The sequence below is a fragment of the Lonchura striata genome, chromosome 22 (assembly GCF_046129695.1).
Source record: "Lonchura striata isolate bLonStr1 chromosome 22, bLonStr1.mat, whole genome shotgun sequence".
Lineage (NCBI taxonomy): Eukaryota > Metazoa > Chordata > Aves > Passeriformes > Estrildidae > Lonchura > Lonchura striata.
In genome coordinates, this window is record NC_134624.1 from 5624788 (window position 1) to 5643102 (window position 18315).

Genomic DNA, 18315 nt, shown 5'->3' on the forward strand with positions numbered 1-18315 from the left:
GTGCTGCAGGTCCACGTCTGCCCCTCGTCTGCTCCGTGCTCCAGACACACCGGAATGTGGCAGGAAGATGTTTGCGGAGATGTCCAGGCTACCTCTCCTAGGACCACCAGCACCCCCATGCCCGGGCAGCAGCACCTGCTGGTCCTTATCCAAGAGTCCATCAGTGACCACGGGGGAGTAGAGGGTAAAAGTCCGGCTGACTTCTGCCAGTGTGCCGCCAGCTCTGGCCATTCTCCACAAATATTGGGTCGTGGCCACCTGAGAGGGGCTCCCGCCCTTTGCTCTGTTTGCAGATTCCCTCGGGCTGTTTGGTTTCTGTTAATCATCCCACGAAGACAAACACTGCTGGGAAGGGTTAAGGATGGCCCAGCATTTCCCGCTCCTCCCGGCCCAGGGACCCTCGACTACGGGATGGGTCACACCCAGCCGGATCCTGGATGTTGGCCATCAGCTTGGGACTGCCTGGAAGGGGTCCAAAAGGGGAGCAGGAAACTCAGGCTCTGTTCCCTATGGACACTGATTAGATAGCCTGGGTTAAGTGCCGGGCATCCCTCAGTGCTCTCCTCACCACAGAGTCAGACTGGTCCATCAGATCTGGGGGCTCTTTGTGGGATGACAGAGCAGGAATATGAATCTCAACATAGAATAACGGAGAAAGACTGCTCCTGGCCCCATGGTGTAGGAACAGGCGAGGGTGAGGAGCTCAGCCTGGTGTGGCTGCTCGGGTGCTCCACTCCTGCAAATCCGCAGCAGCGCCGAGGGCAGCGGCGCTCCCCGGGCCGTACCCCCTCCTCCCCCGGCAGCCCCCCCGCAGGGCGGCTGGCCCCGCCGGCCCTGGTCTGAAGGTCACAGTGCTGCACCGTGGGGGCAGTGCAGAGTCCGGGATCCCACTGAAGTGCTGAGGCTCAGCAGCACTCTGAAACCACCAGCCATGATTATTTGGGGTCTCCTTTCCCTCCTCCTCTTCACTGTGGCTCATGGAACCCCCATCGGAGACCAGGATGAAGATATCCAAGTGCAGGAGAATTTTGAGGCTGAGCGGGTAATGGCACCTTATGGTCCCTTAATTTTGGTGGCAAAAAGGATGGGGTAAGCTTTCTTTCATTTTCCTCCAGAAAGAAGGGCAATAATGCCTATGCCCATGCCAGGCTGTGTGGGACAGCCATTGGCAGTGTGGCACTCTTTGGGTGCCACCCAGGAGGTGCCAGGCTCTGGGGTGGCCTCATCCTGGCAAACCCCAAGCAGGGTGGCTGCAGTCCGAGCCCCAGGGCAGATGAATCCTGTGGAAAGTCTGTGGTTCAGCATGCAGGTTGATGAGGGTTACCTGGGAGATCCCCCACAACACACCCTGTCCCCTGCCAGGCTTCATACAACCCTGCACGTGTGCCCAGATCTGGGTCTCACTGGTATACATGGGGGGATGCCAGCCTGATGCCTCCAGCCCTGGCTCCTAGTCAGGGAACCAAGGAAAATTCTGCTCAGTGCTGATCCACTTCCCAAATCCTGCAGCGGCTCTGGTCTCTGCACCCTGCATCAGCTCCCAGTTTCTCCCTGCATCAGGAATATTTTGACTCTGCACAAAACCAGGTGATGTCCCACCTTGGTGAGGAGTGCTCACGGTGCAGACGTGTCTCTCTTCTCTCGGCAGATGTACGGGAAGTGGTTCGACATCGCCATTGGCACGACTTGCAAATGGATGAAGAACTACAAAGAGAAGTTCAGCATGGGCACGCTGGTGCTGGGCCCTGGCCCCAGCGCTGACCAGATCAGCACTACCAGCACCAGGCTGCGGTATGGGAGGTTCTGGGAGCACTGCTGGAGGTGCTTGAGCCTCCTCCAAAGCCACACCACCCAGGGGTGCTCCCTCTCCCAGGGGTTGGGACAGACAAACATGGGGGTTACTTGCTCTGCCTGGCATCCAAACCCTGAGGAGGGGATGGATTGGGTTCAAATACCAATACCTTGGGCAGAACAATTTCAGGAGTCCTGCACCATGTCCTTGGTGCCCCAGACATGATTTTCATGCCTTAACCAGGGAAAATAATCCTTCCAAGTACCTGATTGCTTTCTTCCTCTCTCCAGGCAAGGTGACTGCACACTAGTGTCAGGGGAGTACCAGAAAACCGGCACCCCTGGAAAATACACCTACTACAACCCCAGTGAGTTGGGGTGAGGCATGACTGGGCAATGGGGACCAGCTCTGGGGACAGCTGGCAAAGGTGGAAGGGATTCAAAAGAGCAGGGCTCAAAAGCCACTCCACAATGTGGAGTGGCCTCTGATGTGGACATTTCCAGCCAAAGTATAGAGTAAAGCTGCAGGGAAAGGGCTGTTTGAGCACTGTCCCTACACAGCCACAGGATGATGAGATGTTGCAGCAGGTCACTCCTGTCCACAGAGTCCCAGGCTGGGGCAGGAATCAGCCACACTTCAGAAGCATTAGTGGTATTTCAGTTGTTTTCAGCTTTTGGTTTCTAATCCCCTCAGCTAAGAGACTGGTGAGCCCAAAGGGACTCATAGTTGTATCTGAGTCTGCTTCCTAAAAAACATCTTTTTTTAATTAGATGCCTGGTTTCAGCCCCCAGCTTTGGGGCTGTCCTACACTGCTCCATCACACCATGAGGGGCAGGAATGACAGCCATGTGTCTCTGTCTCACCCAGAATGGGATGTGTCTATCCAGTCCTATGTGCTCCGTACCAACTATGATGAATATGCCGTCATTCTGATGAAGAAGAAAAGCAGTTTTGGTCCAAGCACCACCTTGAAGCTGTATGGTATGTCTGGCCATGGCACTTGAGGGCAAGCAGGCTCTAGGGTGGATCAGCACAGCTCAAAAACACCACCTAAGTTCTCTCAGCTCCCTTGGCCTTAAGGGACCTGACCATGGGCTTTGGAAATGGTGGCTTAGACCACCTCATCTTTGGCATGGCAGAGGTGGAGTCTCACGGCTCCATGACAGCCACATCAGGCACTGATGTGAACATCCAAACCAGCATCGTGTTTGGGATGAAGGTGGTGATATCTGCTTAGAGGAAACCTAGCTCTGAAGTAGCAGGAGATGCTTAAGAAACATAAAACCCACTTTGTCCAAGCCCTTGGTCAAGAACAGCAGGCTGCCCAGGGAAGCAGTGACATCACTGTGCCCAGTAGGTTTCAAAAAACATGTAGACGTGGAGCTCAGGGACATGTTTTAGGGTGGACATAGCAGTGCTGGGTCAACGGCTTGGCTCAATCTTTGCTTCCCTGATTCTATGCTGGGAAGGACCAGGAGTCTGGTGTTGCACCTGCCTGCAACCACCTGAGCTCGGTGGGTGCTTGGGGGCTGCACTCCCACACCGACCCTGCTCACAGCCCATTCTCTTTCCCAGGGAGGAGTCCGGAGCTACGGGAGGACCTCATTGAGTCTTTCCATCAGTTGGCTCTGGAGATGGGCATCCCTGAAGACTCCATCTTCATCCTGGCCAACAGAGGTAACCTCCCATGGGGCATATGCCTCTCATGCTGCCAGAGCACTCCAGGTGCTCCTTCTGGGTCTGCCAAGCTGGGGAGAGGGGGGGTGGTCAGGAGGGAGGAAGGAGAGACAAATGCATTGGTAGCATGGGATGAAAAGGAAATAAGGCCACGTATCAGGATTCTACCAGAGAAATCATCTTCCAGAGGGGTCAGTTCTGGGCTGTCAGGTCAGTGCAAACACACCATTGTGCTGGGATGAGGGCATGGAACACTTGTGTCTGGTCTCCAAGCTGGGTTCTGCCAGCACCTGGGAGGCTCCTTGCTTAGTCTGGGGTTCAGAAGGGGATAGCAGGATGGAGCATGTGTGGGGGTGTGTGTGTGTGTGTACGATTTTGGGGGAACCCAGGGGGACTGTGGGGATTTCAGGGAAATGGGCATTTTAGGATGGTGCTTCTGAGTGTGAGGTGGAAAGCAGAAAAAGGGGAGTAACATTGGGTGGAAGTGGGAGGGTGTCCCCTTGCTCAGGGTCCTGCATGTGCACAATGCTGGACTCACTGAAGTTTGTCAGGACACCTCTCCTCTCACACTGCTCATCTGCTCTCCTGCTTCTGGGTCAGGTGAATGTGTTCCTCAAGAGACTGAAAATGCTCCCCAGGTGAGTGGCCAGCTGGGACCCTCTGAAGTGGATCAAGGCCAGAAACATCCCCTCCAAGCCAAACTCACTGGAGATCGGGTGTCCAGGGAGAAGGATCCATGGGCAGGACATGTTGTTTGGGCAGTGGCTCCACTGACCATCTTTGGAGTTGCTCTTCCTCCTCTGCTGATGGGCTTTGCCTGAAGGGATGGCACAGGCTGCAGGGGGGGTGGGTCCTGGTGGCCAGGTGGGCACAAGAGCTTATTTCCAGGTGGAAGACTTTTCCTACTCTGATTTTTTTCACAGTGTGAAGGTTGCTGATGTTTCCTTGCTCCTTGCCTGTCTGTGTGTGTCCCAGCCAGGCTGTAGGCTCCTTCTCCAGGGATGGGGAAGCTTAACACCCACTGGCTCTTCAACTTCCATGACTCAGCACCTCCCAGTCTCTCATGGTTGAGTGTTGAAAGATTTTCCAGGGGGAATGAGACTTTCATAGGAGAAAAAACCCTATGTCTGGGTTGACTGAGTATGTCTAAGCTCTATGTCTGAGTCAACAAGAGTTGACTCAAGAGCAGGTAACACATCGTTGAGGCACACCCCCAGCACCAGCACGAGGCATGACTTGGGCACTTGGGGTGTCTTAATCCACAACAATCTGGGTTTGTGGACCCCACCCTGGAAGAGCACAGGGCTGGAAAGATCATGATGTGTGGAGGGATCACAGCCTGCAGACCCAAGACCAGTGACTGGAGACTTGGTGGGAGCACAGAGGAGGGTTGGAGCCTGAGGTGCCCCTGACACAGCCCACCCTCAGGACAATGGGGTAGGCAGCAGGTCCCACAGACAGGGACTGATGGCAGCTCTGTGCTTCCTTACTGTGCAGAGGGCACGGAGAGCAGTCCTACCCCTGGAGGAGGGCTCAGCCGCAGGACCCCTGCCCACTTACGTTGGCAATAAGGAAGGTAGGTCACAGGGGAGGGGGCTGCATCAGGACGCCCCTGGCCTGCACTCCCATTCCCCTGTGACCCATGGGGTGCTGGTCCACAGACTCATGCCGGCTGAGCCAGGACCCCGGGCCCTGCAGCGGGATGCTCTCCCGCTTCTTCTACAACTCCTCCTCCATGGCCTGTGAAACTTTCCATTATGGAGGCTGTTTGGGCAATGGCAACAACTTCTACTCAGAAAAGGAGTGCCTGCAGGCATGCCGGACCGAGGGTGAGAATCCCGGCTGGGTTGGGGCACTGGAGGTGCCTTTGCTGAGGCATCACAAAGGATCTGAGCCTTGCCTCAAATGCCATGTGTCTGCCATCCATGTGGGAAGTGTGGGGGTGCTTGGACCCCCCATCTCATGCAGCTCCTGTCCCTGTAGCTGCCTGCAGGCTGCCCATTGTCCCAGGACCCTGCCAGGCAGTGATGACACGCTGGGCCTTCGACGCAGCCCAGGGCAAGTGCATCACCTTCAGCTATGGGGGCTGCAAGGGCAACGGGAACCAGTTCTACTCGGAGAAGGAGTGCAAGGAGTACTGCGGGGCTCCTCAGCTGGCAGGTACTCCCCTTGCCACCCCCCCCCACCACCCCCCAGGGCAGCAGCCTGCAACAGCTTCTGTCCTGCACTGGGTCTGCCTGGGATGGGGACAGAGCGGTCCTGGTTCTGGATTGGTCTGTCCTGACTCTGGATGGGTCCAGGATGGGCCCATCATGGGCCTAGGATGCATTTGTCATGGGTTAAGGATCAGTCTGGCTCTGGAATGGGTCTGGACTGGTTTTGTGCTCTTTCTTCAATGGGTCATTCTGGGTCAGGACGGACACGGGCTGGGTTTGTCCTTGGGCTGGGATGGGTTTGTCATGGGTGTGGGATGGTTTTGTGCTGTGCCTAGGAGGGATCTGTCCTGGGTAGGGAATATGGCCATTAACCCACAAACAGTATGGCACAGTGGGGCTGGGCAAGCTGCAGACATGCTGAGGCCATGACTGAACTTTGGCATGGTCTTGATGAGAGGGGGAACGTCCACAGGCAGGTTGGGGTGCAGCGGGGAGCAGTGGAGGTGACAGACATGGGCTGAAAGACTTGGTGGTGCAGGAACCCTGACACCAACTAAGGACCAAGCCAGGGTCCCTGTCAGGGGTGTGATACCTGCCAGGCCCCCCCAGTTCCGGCCAGTGCAGGGGTTTCTGTACTGAACCTCCTTGGGAGACACAAGAGGTACCACTTATCCCTCAGGGAAAATGATGACCAGGTTGTCAGGAGTGTGGCAGAGAAAATCATCCTGCAGACTGAGGTGTCTTCCACCTTATCCAGCCCTGGGCGTGCCTACTCCCAGGAGGACGGGAGCTGGGGACTTGGCCCGACCCCATGGATGGGAGATGGAGCCTGTCCTAGGGCAGAACTCATCTTTTATAATCCCTGCCAGCAATATAAAGTACACTAATGCCACCATGGCGTGTGGTGGGACACAAAGTGGGGGACCAGCACGGGTGTGCAGGGATAAAGTGGGAAGCAGCATCCATCATCTGTGACTGCAGGGTGATGAGGGCTCTGGGGGGTCTGTCCATCACCTGCTGTGACTCTCCACTTGCAGAGGACGAGGAGTTCCTGCAGCTCTCAAACTGATGGAGGCAGAGGATGAGGGGCCAGCATCCAGCACCAGGGTCATGCAGGACAGTGCTGACAGCTGTGGCAGCCCAGGAGATACCTCCAGCAGTAAATGTCTCTCATGTGACCAAAGAGCCCAGTGTCAATCCTCAGGCTGGTGGGGAGCAGGGTGGGGGACACAGGAGGGGCAGAGGATGCTGTGGGGTCCTCTCTGGTGGGTGTCCCCATCTCTTTGGGGTTACTGGGCTCTCCCCGCTGAGTCTCTGACCCTTCCTCAGGCCACTGCCCTCTGCCCACACAGGGCTGGGGGGACACCGAGAGGCTCAGGGGTGCCACTGGGTGGACTCCAGCCCCCATTTCCCAGGAGATGGGGTTGGGCTGCTGGGAAGGGGACCAGTGTCTGCTTGTCCCTAAGGGTGAACGATTGCAGCTGTCTCGGGGTTATGGTGTGACCAGGGAGACCCGTGTGCGGCCGAGATGGGCTGCACGGGGGGTGGGCAATCAGGGGAGGGTTATATGGGGTTTGCAGCACGGGATTACGGGGTGTCGGGTAGGACCGTGAGGGTCACAGCAGAGTTAGGGGGTTTCGAGGGTCACGGGAAAACGGGACTGGCATAGGAGCAGACGACACGGGTTATGGCGGTCCCAGGGGGCACAGGGTCCCAGGAAGGGATTAGAGGTGTTTTGGGGGGAGTCCCAGGGATGCTGCCGCGGCCTCGTGAGGCATTACGACGGTCATGGATGGGGGGCTGTGAAGCTGCCAAGAGGGGATTGCGGGAGTCTTGGGGGGGCTGTGGCGGTCCCGGGGGCACGGCCGGGGTTGTGTTGGTCACGCTGCGGGGGTCTCGGGCGCGTCGGGCTGCACTCGACCCTCAGTCACGGCGGGAAGCTCCCGGGGTCGTGGCAGCGATGGCGCTCCGCGCCCTTCTGTCCCCCGCCGGCCGCCGTACCCGCGCCGCGTGCGCCCCGGCCCCCCGCGGTGAGGCGGAAGAGCCAAGATGGCGGCGGCGGGAGCCCCGCGCCGCCTCCGCTGCCCCCGCCCGGCTCCCGGCCCCGCTCCCCGGCTGGGCTGAGCGCCCGGCCCCACCGCCCCGTGCCGGACCTCGGCAGCGGCCCCACCGTCCCGCGCCGGGACATGCCCCGATAGTGCCTCCCCTCCCCCGGCGCAGCTTCCTCCTGCCGGGCCCGGCCCGCACACCTCCGCCCCGCATGGCCGGGCTGGCCCCGCCGCAGTTCTGAGCCGCCCCGTGCCTCCGCCGCGGCCGCCCGGCTCCCGAGCCCGCGCTCGGCCCGTTCCCCGGGGTGCAGGTGTGAGACCACGAAGATGTTCTCGGCCCTGAAGAAGCTGGTGGGCTCGGACCAGGCTGCGGTCCGCGACAAAAACATCCCTGCGGGGCTGCAGTCCATGAACCAGGCGCTGCAGAGGAGGTTCGCCAAGGGAGTCCAGTATAACAGTGAGTCGGAGCGCTGGGCCGGGTGGCCGGGCCAGCCCGAAGGGAGGTGGGCGGCCCTGTCTGTGCCCCCTGGGTGCCTAGGACCGCAGAGGGGCTGGGAGTGCGTGTGCTTTCTGTGTGCAGGTTGGTGCTTTTATCCGTATTCGCTCAAAGCCAGGTTTGGAATTAAATGTGGGAGGTCATTGGAGGAGTGAGGAATGGGAAACTTTCGTCTTTCGGCGCAGGACTCGGGACCCGCGGTGCAGCAGCGTCCCTGAGCGCTGCCTGCCGGCTGTGGCACAGGAGGGAGTGCCTGGTACATCAGGTTGTGTCAGTTCGAGCATCAAGAGGGTAACTCCCCTGAGTACGTGGGTGATCTTCCCTGCAGCACAGGATAATGATGCTTATAATTAAGCTGTAGTGGTTGTATGATAAGTGTCTATTAAAAAGCTCAGCCCTGCCAGGCTTCAGTAAAAGGTGGACAGCAAATACATACTTCTGTGTGCCCTTAGTACATCATTTCATCTTGGCTATCTTTTCTGCAACGATACATTTGCTCTTTTATCGAGGAACGCTTTCAGAATTCTTTTTCTCTCAGTGTTGAGGTTTAGGACTGCATTTTTCCCTTGGAGCTCAGTAAAGGTGATTTCTAGTATCGGGTTTCAGGAGGGCACTGCAAGTATGTGAAATACATCCCAAAGTAACAATTGTGAGATAGGGACAGCAGTTATGTCATTCCTGCTGAAAATAGAGCTGGTTCCAGAGAGTGCTGCAAGTACCAGCTCGTCTGTGTGGAGGCAGATTGCAGAAGGCTGAGAGATTGGCAGGTGGGAAAAAGACTGATTTGTGAATGTGGCACTGGTTAATTTCTGTGAAGGCACACATATTGGAGGAATAGAGCTTCTGTTGGGTCTTGGTCTGAAACAGAATGCAATAAAGAAGTTACACTTAGGATTTTGGGGTGTTTTTTTTCTTTGTTTAATATTATGTCTGTTGGCTTTGGGACTGAGGTTTTGAAGTGCTCTGCTTTACTAGAGAAAGCATTTGGTGCCTTTATCCCTAGCACATCTCAGATATGCCAGTGCTGTTTAATTTATAAAATTAATGTCTTAGCAAGCAATCCTGCATGAGACAAATAGAAGTGTGATTGTTGAGACTGGGTTTACAGTGAAAGATGGGGGTGAGGATGAAGGTGCTGCCTTGGAACACAGCACTGCATCCTTAAACATGTACTGGAGATCTGCTGGTCTCGACTGTTGGTTTGTGCAGAGGCTTCATGTGGCCACAGCCCAGAAGACCTGTGTGCTGCATGGGCAGCCGAGTGCCAGAGATCAGGTAGCTAATACCAGCTTGTGAATTATGTAAGAGTCAGGAGCTGGCTTCTCAGACAGGGGAGATTTGTGCTGCGGATGGAAAGGATCAGCTGCATCCTGCTGGCACAGGATGGGACCAGCTCTGCTCCATGGTGACTGCATCATGCTAGACCTGTGCATGGGCACCTGCCTGCTGTTTGTGCAAGGCCAAAAATGCTAACTGTAGCTTTGCTGCTTTTTGTCTTATTAGTGAAAGCCTCAGGAAAGATTTTTGGTTTGTGCTCTGTCTTGCCAGGACTTGCATTCCAGTTGCTGCTTTGTAGCTGAAAACCCAGCTTTCTGTCACTGCCTTAAGGCAAGCTTTCCAATCTCCATAGTAACTCTTCCCAGTGTCAGTGTTATATAATATTTATAGGAGATACAGGCTGGCTTATGAAAGTAAGGGTACCCCCCCATAGCCATAGCACTGGGGAGATGGGGAGCATTCCTATGTGAAGGAATGGCATTACAAGGGCCATTGCTCAGGAAGGGCAGAACTGCAAATCCTGTGCATTGCCACTTCTCCTTTCTTGGCAAATTCCTGACATTCAGCGGAGGAGCGCAGGATGTGATTTGGAGCCACCGTTAGCACACAAAGATCTTTACAACTCCTGTTTCCCTGAAACTGCCTAAACCTAAACCAAGGGGCGCTGTGATTTGTTTTACAGAAGTGGTTTTTTGCTGCATTAGACCACTACAGATCCTGAATGAAGCCTGTTTCCTTCCCAGAAATATACTTAGTATACTGAGAATATGTTGGGTTGTTCACTGATAGAGCAGGCTGGGACACAGGCCTTGTACCTGGCTCTGGGTGCCTCCCAGGGCTCAGAGCAGCCCCTGCTGCGCCAGCCCTGCAGTTCTCAGGTAGATTCTGTAACAGATAGCCCCCATGTTTGAGGTCGTGTTGAAGGCTGTGAGGTGTTTTAATGGCACTGATAGTTACAGAGCCTGGGTAGAATAGAGCACTAAGTTGAACCTGAATGATTTGTTTTGATGGTACCTCTCCTACACGGTCAACTTTTCAAAAGGAAGAGCATTGTGAGGTGGGAAGGTTTAGATTTCTAATGAAATTATGAGAACAGATACCAATATCAGCCTTTGGCAGCAATCATGTCCTTTGCTTGGACATTCTATTGTAAAACAAAAGCATTTCCATACTGCATTCCAGCACGCACACACTCTGTTCCATCTACATGGAGCTGCTGTGGTTCGCATCCAGTTAACACCAGAGTTCCCTGAGCACTCAGAAAGCACAGAGCTGAAAATGACGTGGGTCTGTGCCATGTATGTCATGGCTGGAATCTTAACAAGGGATCATGATTCCAGGGCTTGGGAACTAGTCTTTGTGAAAACTTCCTCTTGTTTTCTTGCTTGGGATACCCTGGATCAGGTGTGCTGCATTACTGTTCTAAGGGCTCTGCTGGCCCTGTGAGGGAGCATGGCAAGAGCAAGTAAGAGGAAGTGGCTCTCATCCCTTTGGCAGTGCCGCTTGTTTCAACAAATTACATGAGCAGTTGCAGAACTTAATTTTGAGCACCACTGTGCTCAAACACAACCATTTATGTAATGTAGTGATGGGCAAACAATAGTCCTGGGATTTGCTGATCAGAGACCGTAACAAAATACATGGGAGGTGCCAAATGTTCATCCATTCTATTCCCCAGACATGGAACCTTTGCTTTGAGTTTTACACACTGCGTCCAGAGTGTCATTTGACAAACTCCACTGCTGTGTGTGCCTGGAGCACAGGCTGAACAGTCACCAGTGCTGGAATACCAAAGGCAGTAGCTCCAAGAATTCCCTCCCACTCCTCTCCTTATTATTTTTTTCTGCCTAACATATTCCTTAAAAGACAAAACTTAATTAATACCATGTACCTCTTTAGTAAGCCTTATAGTCCTTACTTTTTTTTGTGTTGCTTTGGAGCTGTAGTTCCCAGACTCACTGTTAAGTATTTTCACTCAGCATGACTCCCAAAAGGAAGGCTGCTCCTCTTCCTGCCCCTTCCCACCTTCTCTTGTTTTCTCCTGTGGCTGACACAGGTGTTTTTGCAGCACGTGCCAGCCCTGCTTTGCCTGGTGCTGGCCTGCTGCTTCCTATGGGAAGTATGCTTGGGTGGGTTCTGCAGAGCAGATAATGCTGCTTTTGGCAGCAGAACAAGCTCGGAGCATTTCAATTGAAATCCCAAATACCGTGATGAGGGTAAGGTTATGACCCTCTCCATAGGGTTATTAGTTTCAGGATCTTTGCTGCAGAGTCCTGGAGGAATGTGGGCAAACCTGGGAATTCCTGATTTCTAGTCATGAGCTGGTCTCAGACCTGTTCTCTGGGCCTGTATCGTCAATGCTCTGCTTCCGTTTCCCCATCTGGAGAATGGAAATCCCTCTGGTTTTCCTGATGCAATGACAATGTGAATAAAGTGATTTGTTTAGCTTTTTCCTTGCCTCTTGATCTACTCCCCATCACTACACTTCTCCCCACAGATAATTCTTCTGTCTTTGCTATAAACCTCTGGCTGTTTGCAGTAAGTACTGATTTAACTTTAAATGAAAATAAGGCAACAGTTTTGCTTGATAGAATTAACCTCGCCTGTAGTTCTTGTTCCTTTTTCCACATTCAGCTACAGTCCGGGCCTATGATGCATCAGCTTGACTGTGCTTGGAAGCTCACTCAGGCCTTCCTGCCTTGCACGTGCCTGTCACTGAACACAAATGCCCCAGCCAAAGTCCCAAATACAGACTTCACTTTGCTAAAAGCGGTTTGTGTCACCTGCCTTCTTCCTGTTCCATTTTTAAAGACTTTTTCTTTCTTCAGGAGAAGAGTCAGTGAGAACTTGTGCACTATGTAAGAGAAGAGAGATTCTAGTGGAGAGTTCTGGAGCCAGAAGGGGCCGTTGGACCTGCTCAGACTGAGCATGTGGTGCCATAAGCACCTTGCACTGACCGAAACATGAGCTGATTAGGGCTGGGAGACATTCCCTTGCACTCCAGCTGTGCCTTCCATGTGCTGCTCACGCTGCTCATTCAGCTGGGAACTGGAGCTAGAGAAGAAAACTGAAAAATGATCGTTTTGAGGTTATTTTTCAGCCAGTTCAGTTTCTTGATCCAGCTTCATGTTTAAGTGCATAAAAAGTGGTGTTGGCGTGAAGTAAAACTGTCCCTTCTGGGGTGAGCTCACAACCACATCATCTGGTAGTGATCCTGAAAGTGCACCTTAAAGCAGCCTGTTTAGGGAAGGGTCTATTTGTCCCTTAAAACTCACTGTTTTAGTATCTCATGTTGCATTCTGGGGCAGGGGGGGATATGAATTTGAACATTTTAGGGCAGGCAGTGAGAGCACTTGGAAAGGTTTGGGTTTGAAAGGGGACAAATGGAATCTCATTCTGACTATGCCGTGGACTGGCTTGATTGTTTTACCATGTCTAAGTAGGCAACAACCATGCACAAGGTGACCGGAAATGCAGGAACTGGTTTGTTGTGTCTGCACTGATGCTCTGGGACCTTTAAGTGAAGTCAGCCTATAAATACCATGTTAATTTTTGCCTTTATTACCCTGGTGCGGGAAGTCATTTTGAAAAATAATAAACAGCTCTGAAAAAGAATAAACGTCTGTGTACTACAAAAAAGGCACAGTGGAACTGCAGCAATAGACAGAATTCCTCCACAGACTTTGTGTGCTTTATCTTCAAGTTGACCTCTTCAGCTCTTCTCTGAAATGACTGCAGCAGCTCCTGAACTGCAGCCGAAGGCAGCCTTCTGTTTCAGATCTCCTTGCCCAAATAATGATGCATTACCTAATGCTAATCACCTGACTGCCATTAGATGTCTCTGAGGTGGCCCATTTTCCAGGGGATCATAGCTCCAAATCAAAAGACAATAATAAAAATTCAGTTTGGTCACCTTATGTTTTCCAGTAGCTGTGTGGTTGCCAGTAAAAACAAAGATGGCATTAAAAAAAAGAATTTCCACAATGTAACAAAAAATTTAGAAAATACAAGGTAGTGTTTTCAGAAAGAGCAAGATAATGTTTGAATTGACTCTAGAAAGTTCATGATATTAATTGCTACAATTTTTGTTATTTTGGACACTTGCTTTCCCTGGAAGAGTTGGACAGAGTTTCTGTCTAAACTGAAGCAACCAACACAGGGGCCTGGTGACAGGAGGTTGTAGCCAGGCGAACATCAGCCTCCTCTAACAAGTAACAGGATGGGAAACAACCTCAAGTTGTGCATGGGGAGGTTTAGATTGGCTGTTAGGGAAAATTTCTTTGCAGAAAGGGTTGTCCAGCCCTGGCAGAGGCTGCTCGAGGCAGTGGTCGAGTCCCCATCCCTGGAGGGATTTAAAAACCACATGGATGTGGCACCTGGGGACATGGTTTACTGATGGCCTTCGTAGTGCTGAGGGAATGTTGGAATAATTGATCTTAAAGGTCCTTTCCAACCTAAATCATTCTGTTGTTATATTCTCTCGAGGCATGAGAAGTGTTTAAGGAGAAAGGGAAATTATAGAGGAGATAATGGAAGGAAGAGCCTGTCATAAAAGGCCAGCAACAGAACAGGGTGTGACAAAGTAGGAGTAAGGGCCAGGGAGAGGTAGAGAAGGCAGGAGGATGGGAGGTTGTTGCAGATGGGTGATTTAGATCGCTTAACAAATGAACAGCAGCTGTACAAGCAAAAGGTGTCTAGATATTATATTGTCCAAGTGCAACTTGACAGAGGCTGATGGCAATATTCACTCTGTTACTGACCGCATGTATGAAACACCCTGGGGAAAATGGACTTAGAATTGAGGTGGAATGAGTGACACAGAGACCCTCCTGTTGAGTTATGAGGCTCAGAGGGGATCCCCTTTCTAAACTCCTGATGGAGCCTAGGTGCTTCTGGGTCCGATCTTAGTCTCAGACTTGGACTTGGACAGTTTATGTCTAATGGACTTATTTATACAGAGTTTATAATAATTAATACTGCATATCAATTTCATTAGTATTAATTCTACATACCATCATTTACTTACTGAAGATGTATTGGGCAAGGAGGGATCTCTTATTCCCAGGTAAGGGACCTCAGACCTAGAGAGGTGTTCCAGTTGAAGGGGAGACTCACAAGCAGACAGTCCAGCCACAGTTCAGAAAGAGCTTGGATTAGACTCCCAGTCTGTCAGGGCTAAAAGGTCTTTGCCTCAAGGAGAAGCTTAAGAGGTGTCCCAGCTTCAGGGGAGGTCCCCACCTTGCAGCCACACCACCAGGCACAGAGAGCTCAGGGAAGGCTCTTAGGCTCATGCTGACTGTCATGTTGACGGGATAATGTGGAGGCTCATAGTCTGATTGCATTCAATGGGAAGGGTGTACAGGAGACTCCTTGTGCCCACATCTTTCTTTGTTCCTTGATAAATGAGTTTTGGAAAAATCACCTGGTATTCTTGTGTTAATCCGTGGTTGGTGTGGTGTTCCAAGCTCACGTACCTTAATTCTGGCTGTGTCACTACTTCTCTCTGCCCTTCCTAGAGGAATTCTTGGTCCAGCCATGGCTCAGCCCTTTGCTTCCTTTAAAGCCTGAACCAAACTGCTGCTGGTTTGCTTAAGGGGTCAAGTCTGTCTGTCAAACACCAGAGGCTCAGCTGGCTGGAGTCGTGCAGATTCTGAAGATTCAAACTTGCTGTTGGCTTGTTCTACTGAGCTGGTGTGAGTTACTGAATAAGCACTGATTTAAATAACTGAGGCTTGTTTTTTCTAATGAACCCCATCATGCCTGTGTAGTATGGGAGGACTAATTACATCTGAAAAATGCCTGCAAAAAGTTAGCATGCTTTTCACAGCATTCTTCAAGTTGTGTTTAATCACTTTATTTGTCTGCTTGCTCTTTTCTCCAGTGAAAATTGTCATCCGGGGGGACAGAAACACTGGGAAAACCACCCTCTGGCACCGACTGCAGGGAAAGAAATTTATTGAGGAATATATTCCAACTCAGGAGATCCAAGTCACCAGCATCCACTGGAATTACAAAAGTAAGATGGAAGAGTGTGGAGGGAGTGACAGTCATGGGACAGTGCCTTTGGGGGGGAAATTCCACCGCAGCCTCATTTGCTTTTTTCTTCTCTGTCTGCTTGGGAAACAAAATGGTCTCTCTTCATGCTTTTTAATTTATTATTCATAGTTTCTTAGTCATGTTTTTAATTTTGTCAGATGCTCTATGTTATAAGTGCTAAAGAATATGTCTGTGGAAGCCACAATTCAAGGGAAGTGTTTAATAGGTGGTCTGAAGTATTTGGAAAAATTTGTAATATACTTGACATGTTAATGAGGAGGGGTTGTTGTATAAATCTGTATCTGAGGCCCACTGTGCTTTGGGTGTTACTGTGTTGCCTAAAAGTGGATACATGGTGCAAACTGGATTTTACTGACTAAAATATAAAGATTCTGGTGACTGGGGAGGATTTCAAAAATTATTGTAGTACTGTTAGCTCTAGACTGGCTTACTGAAGCACAGAAGTGCCAGTGCCTTTTTTAAGTTGTTGCTATAGTCTGAGTGATCAGGTGTGGTTTTAATTTTTATTTTACTGGTTGCAAGCAGCTGTGAAAGCCCTGCATCCCAGCTGGAAAAGACATGCAGGCACTGAAGTTGCATAAGGTTGTGATTCAGCAGTGCACCTGAAAGTCCATCTTTCAGGTTGCCAATCAAGAATGCCACAACTTTGTGGGATGAGCTCCTGATTCATTATGAAAGTGCTCTGTAAGACTGAGGATGCTGTACAAAAAAGGTCAGCAGTTGTTTGTCATTATCAGACATTGTTCATCTGTCTCAGTCTGATCTTCTGTTGAATCAGGTACTATCCAACTCCTCCCAGCTGGGAGAGCACCTTGTGCAGTGGGGTGAGCATCAGATTGAGTCCTGTGTCTAATTCATCACCAAATTTGAATGGCCAGGTGATACCATGATGCCCAAGTCTCATGATAATGCTCATAAAGCCACAGGATGTGTTCAACCAGCAGATCTGCTGTGGTCACACAGAGGTGTTTCCCATCTGCAGCCAAACCTCTGGAATGGTGTATGTTAGCTGTAGCATCCTTCCCCTCACTCTTCCTTCCTCTCAGGATGTCAGCACATCAGTTACTGAGGAATGAACACAGAGTTTACAAGTTGAATGGTGGAAACTATCTCCAAAATCGAATTTGAATGCTTCAGCCTAAACAGACTTAGATCAGAGTAAGAAAAAACAATCCTCTCTCCTAGATACCCAAGTGTAAAGAATCACTGAGTGTTAATTGTGCCTTTCTGCAGTGTCATGTGTTAAAGCATCAGAGTAGGGTTTATTCTCTGATAGGTGCAGGTAACACAAACACCTGTGTTGGATACAGCCTGGGAATCTGGCATTTATTTTAGGAGGCTTATTCATATTTAACTGTATCCATGAACAGGTACAAAATGTGTACATGCAAAAGGGTGTTTGGAGGAAGATCCAGTCATCTCACCTGTATCTGCATTTCTTTCCCTGAGCCAAGGCTCAGACAATGCTTTTTCAATACTGATGCAATCCTAGGGTAGAAAACACCTACACCTGAGGCTGGCTTTGCTGAATGCTGAGACCCACAGGTGTATAGGTTATTTCTAGGGCCCACTTCTAACCTCGGTGTGCTGCATTTCTGTAGAGCTCCCCAGCCAGAGCTGCCAGCAGTGTGTACAGGTGCCGATTGACTTTTCTCAAGGCGAAGTGTTGCTGACCTTGTAAAACTACTTGCAAAGCTGTACCTGAAGCTGTGCCTTTTATTTGTGTTTCTTTTACATTGTAAAACACTGTACTATTGTCTTAGTAATAATTTCCACTAATTTAGGATGTTTTCCATTGACTTTCTTAAATACATTTCAAAAGGTAATGTTGTTGAAGTCTGTTTCCTGCTGTGAGAAGTTTCCATCCAAGACTGGTGATGTAGGCTCTCAGAGTACTTTGTCCAGGTCTAAATTCTGCCCTTTTGGCCATGTTAATCTGTAGAGGAAAAATAAAGTTTGTTTTTCCTATGGTCATGCTCTCAGGCTACCTTGAATAAACATTATGAGGTAGTTGGTAGTTGGCAAATATTTACAGATGTTAATTAAATCGCTATTTTAATCATCAAATATTGAAGGATTCTTACATTGCCTAGTCTTAGAAGAATTCCATTTTAGATGCAAAATGTAGCACATTCAGAAATTTTATACTGGAGGAATTAATAAAGGTAGCAGAATCTGAGTTACTTCTTATTCAGAATTAATAAAGTTGCTTTTCTGTGCCAATTGTAATTGGTACTTGTCATTTTTGTGTCCAAGTAAGGAATTACCATTCCTGACCCTAATGAACACTTTTTTGGATTATACTGATCACCAAGTTTTTCTCTGTTTGGCAGCCTGAGAAAGGGAGTCTGAAATAAAAATTGACAAATAGTTGTGCTCAGGTCCTTCAAAGACATGAAGGATGGGTATGAGGGGTGGCAGAGTTGCTTTGCACTATAGGATCTGTAATCCAGAGCACAGAAGTGAATCCTGTCATTGAATGAGAGTAAGATATATCTGAGGGCCTGTGAGTTCCTGGTGATGAAGCCACCTACAATGTGATAATTCTTAGTTTTAAATTAGCATTCTTGCAATTGGAGCCTTTTCACGGCTCTCCATCATTTTGTTGAAAAGCAGTGCTCAGTGTGCCACTGGCCATGGAGTGTCTAGTGAAATAGCAGCTCAGGACAGATCTTTGGAGTGCCTTGATCTGTGGTTTGTGCTAATCCAAGTCAGGGAGTTGAAAGGATAAATCAGCATTCTTTTTGTTGTCACAGAGCTCCTTCGGGTGAAATGCTGCTGGGTATGAGTCACACACCAAAGCCAAGGAAG

General features: G+C 50.6%; 2 protein-coding genes across 2 annotated transcripts in view; both read left to right on the top strand.

Moving 5' to 3' along the window:
- Window positions 1–839: 839 nt before the first annotated feature.
- On the top strand, window positions 840–6808 carry AMBP (alpha-1-microglobulin/bikunin precursor). The gene is made up of 10 exons (XM_021533675.3): window positions 840–1042; window positions 1649–1791; window positions 2083–2159; window positions 2660–2773; window positions 3368–3469; window positions 4070–4107; window positions 4967–5045; window positions 5131–5298; window positions 5453–5629; window positions 6663–6808. The coding sequence occupies exons 1-10, from the start codon at window positions 932–934 to the stop codon at window positions 6692–6694; spliced, it is 1041 nt and encodes a 346-aa protein (XP_021389350.1). The 5' UTR covers window positions 840–931; the 3' UTR covers window positions 6695–6808.
- A 1053-nt stretch (window positions 6809–7861) lies between these two features.
- The window catches only part of RABL6 (RAB, member RAS oncogene family like 6), a 53307-nt gene continuing 42853 nt past the window's right edge, over window positions 7862–18315 (top strand). The window contains exons 1-2 of the mRNA XM_077787872.1: window positions 7862–8130; window positions 15329–15463. Coding sequence (XP_077643998.1) covers window positions 8001–8130; window positions 15329–15463 — 265 coding nt within the window. The 5' untranslated portion in view covers window positions 7862–8000. The remainder of the gene's footprint in view (window positions 8131–15328; window positions 15464–18315) is intronic.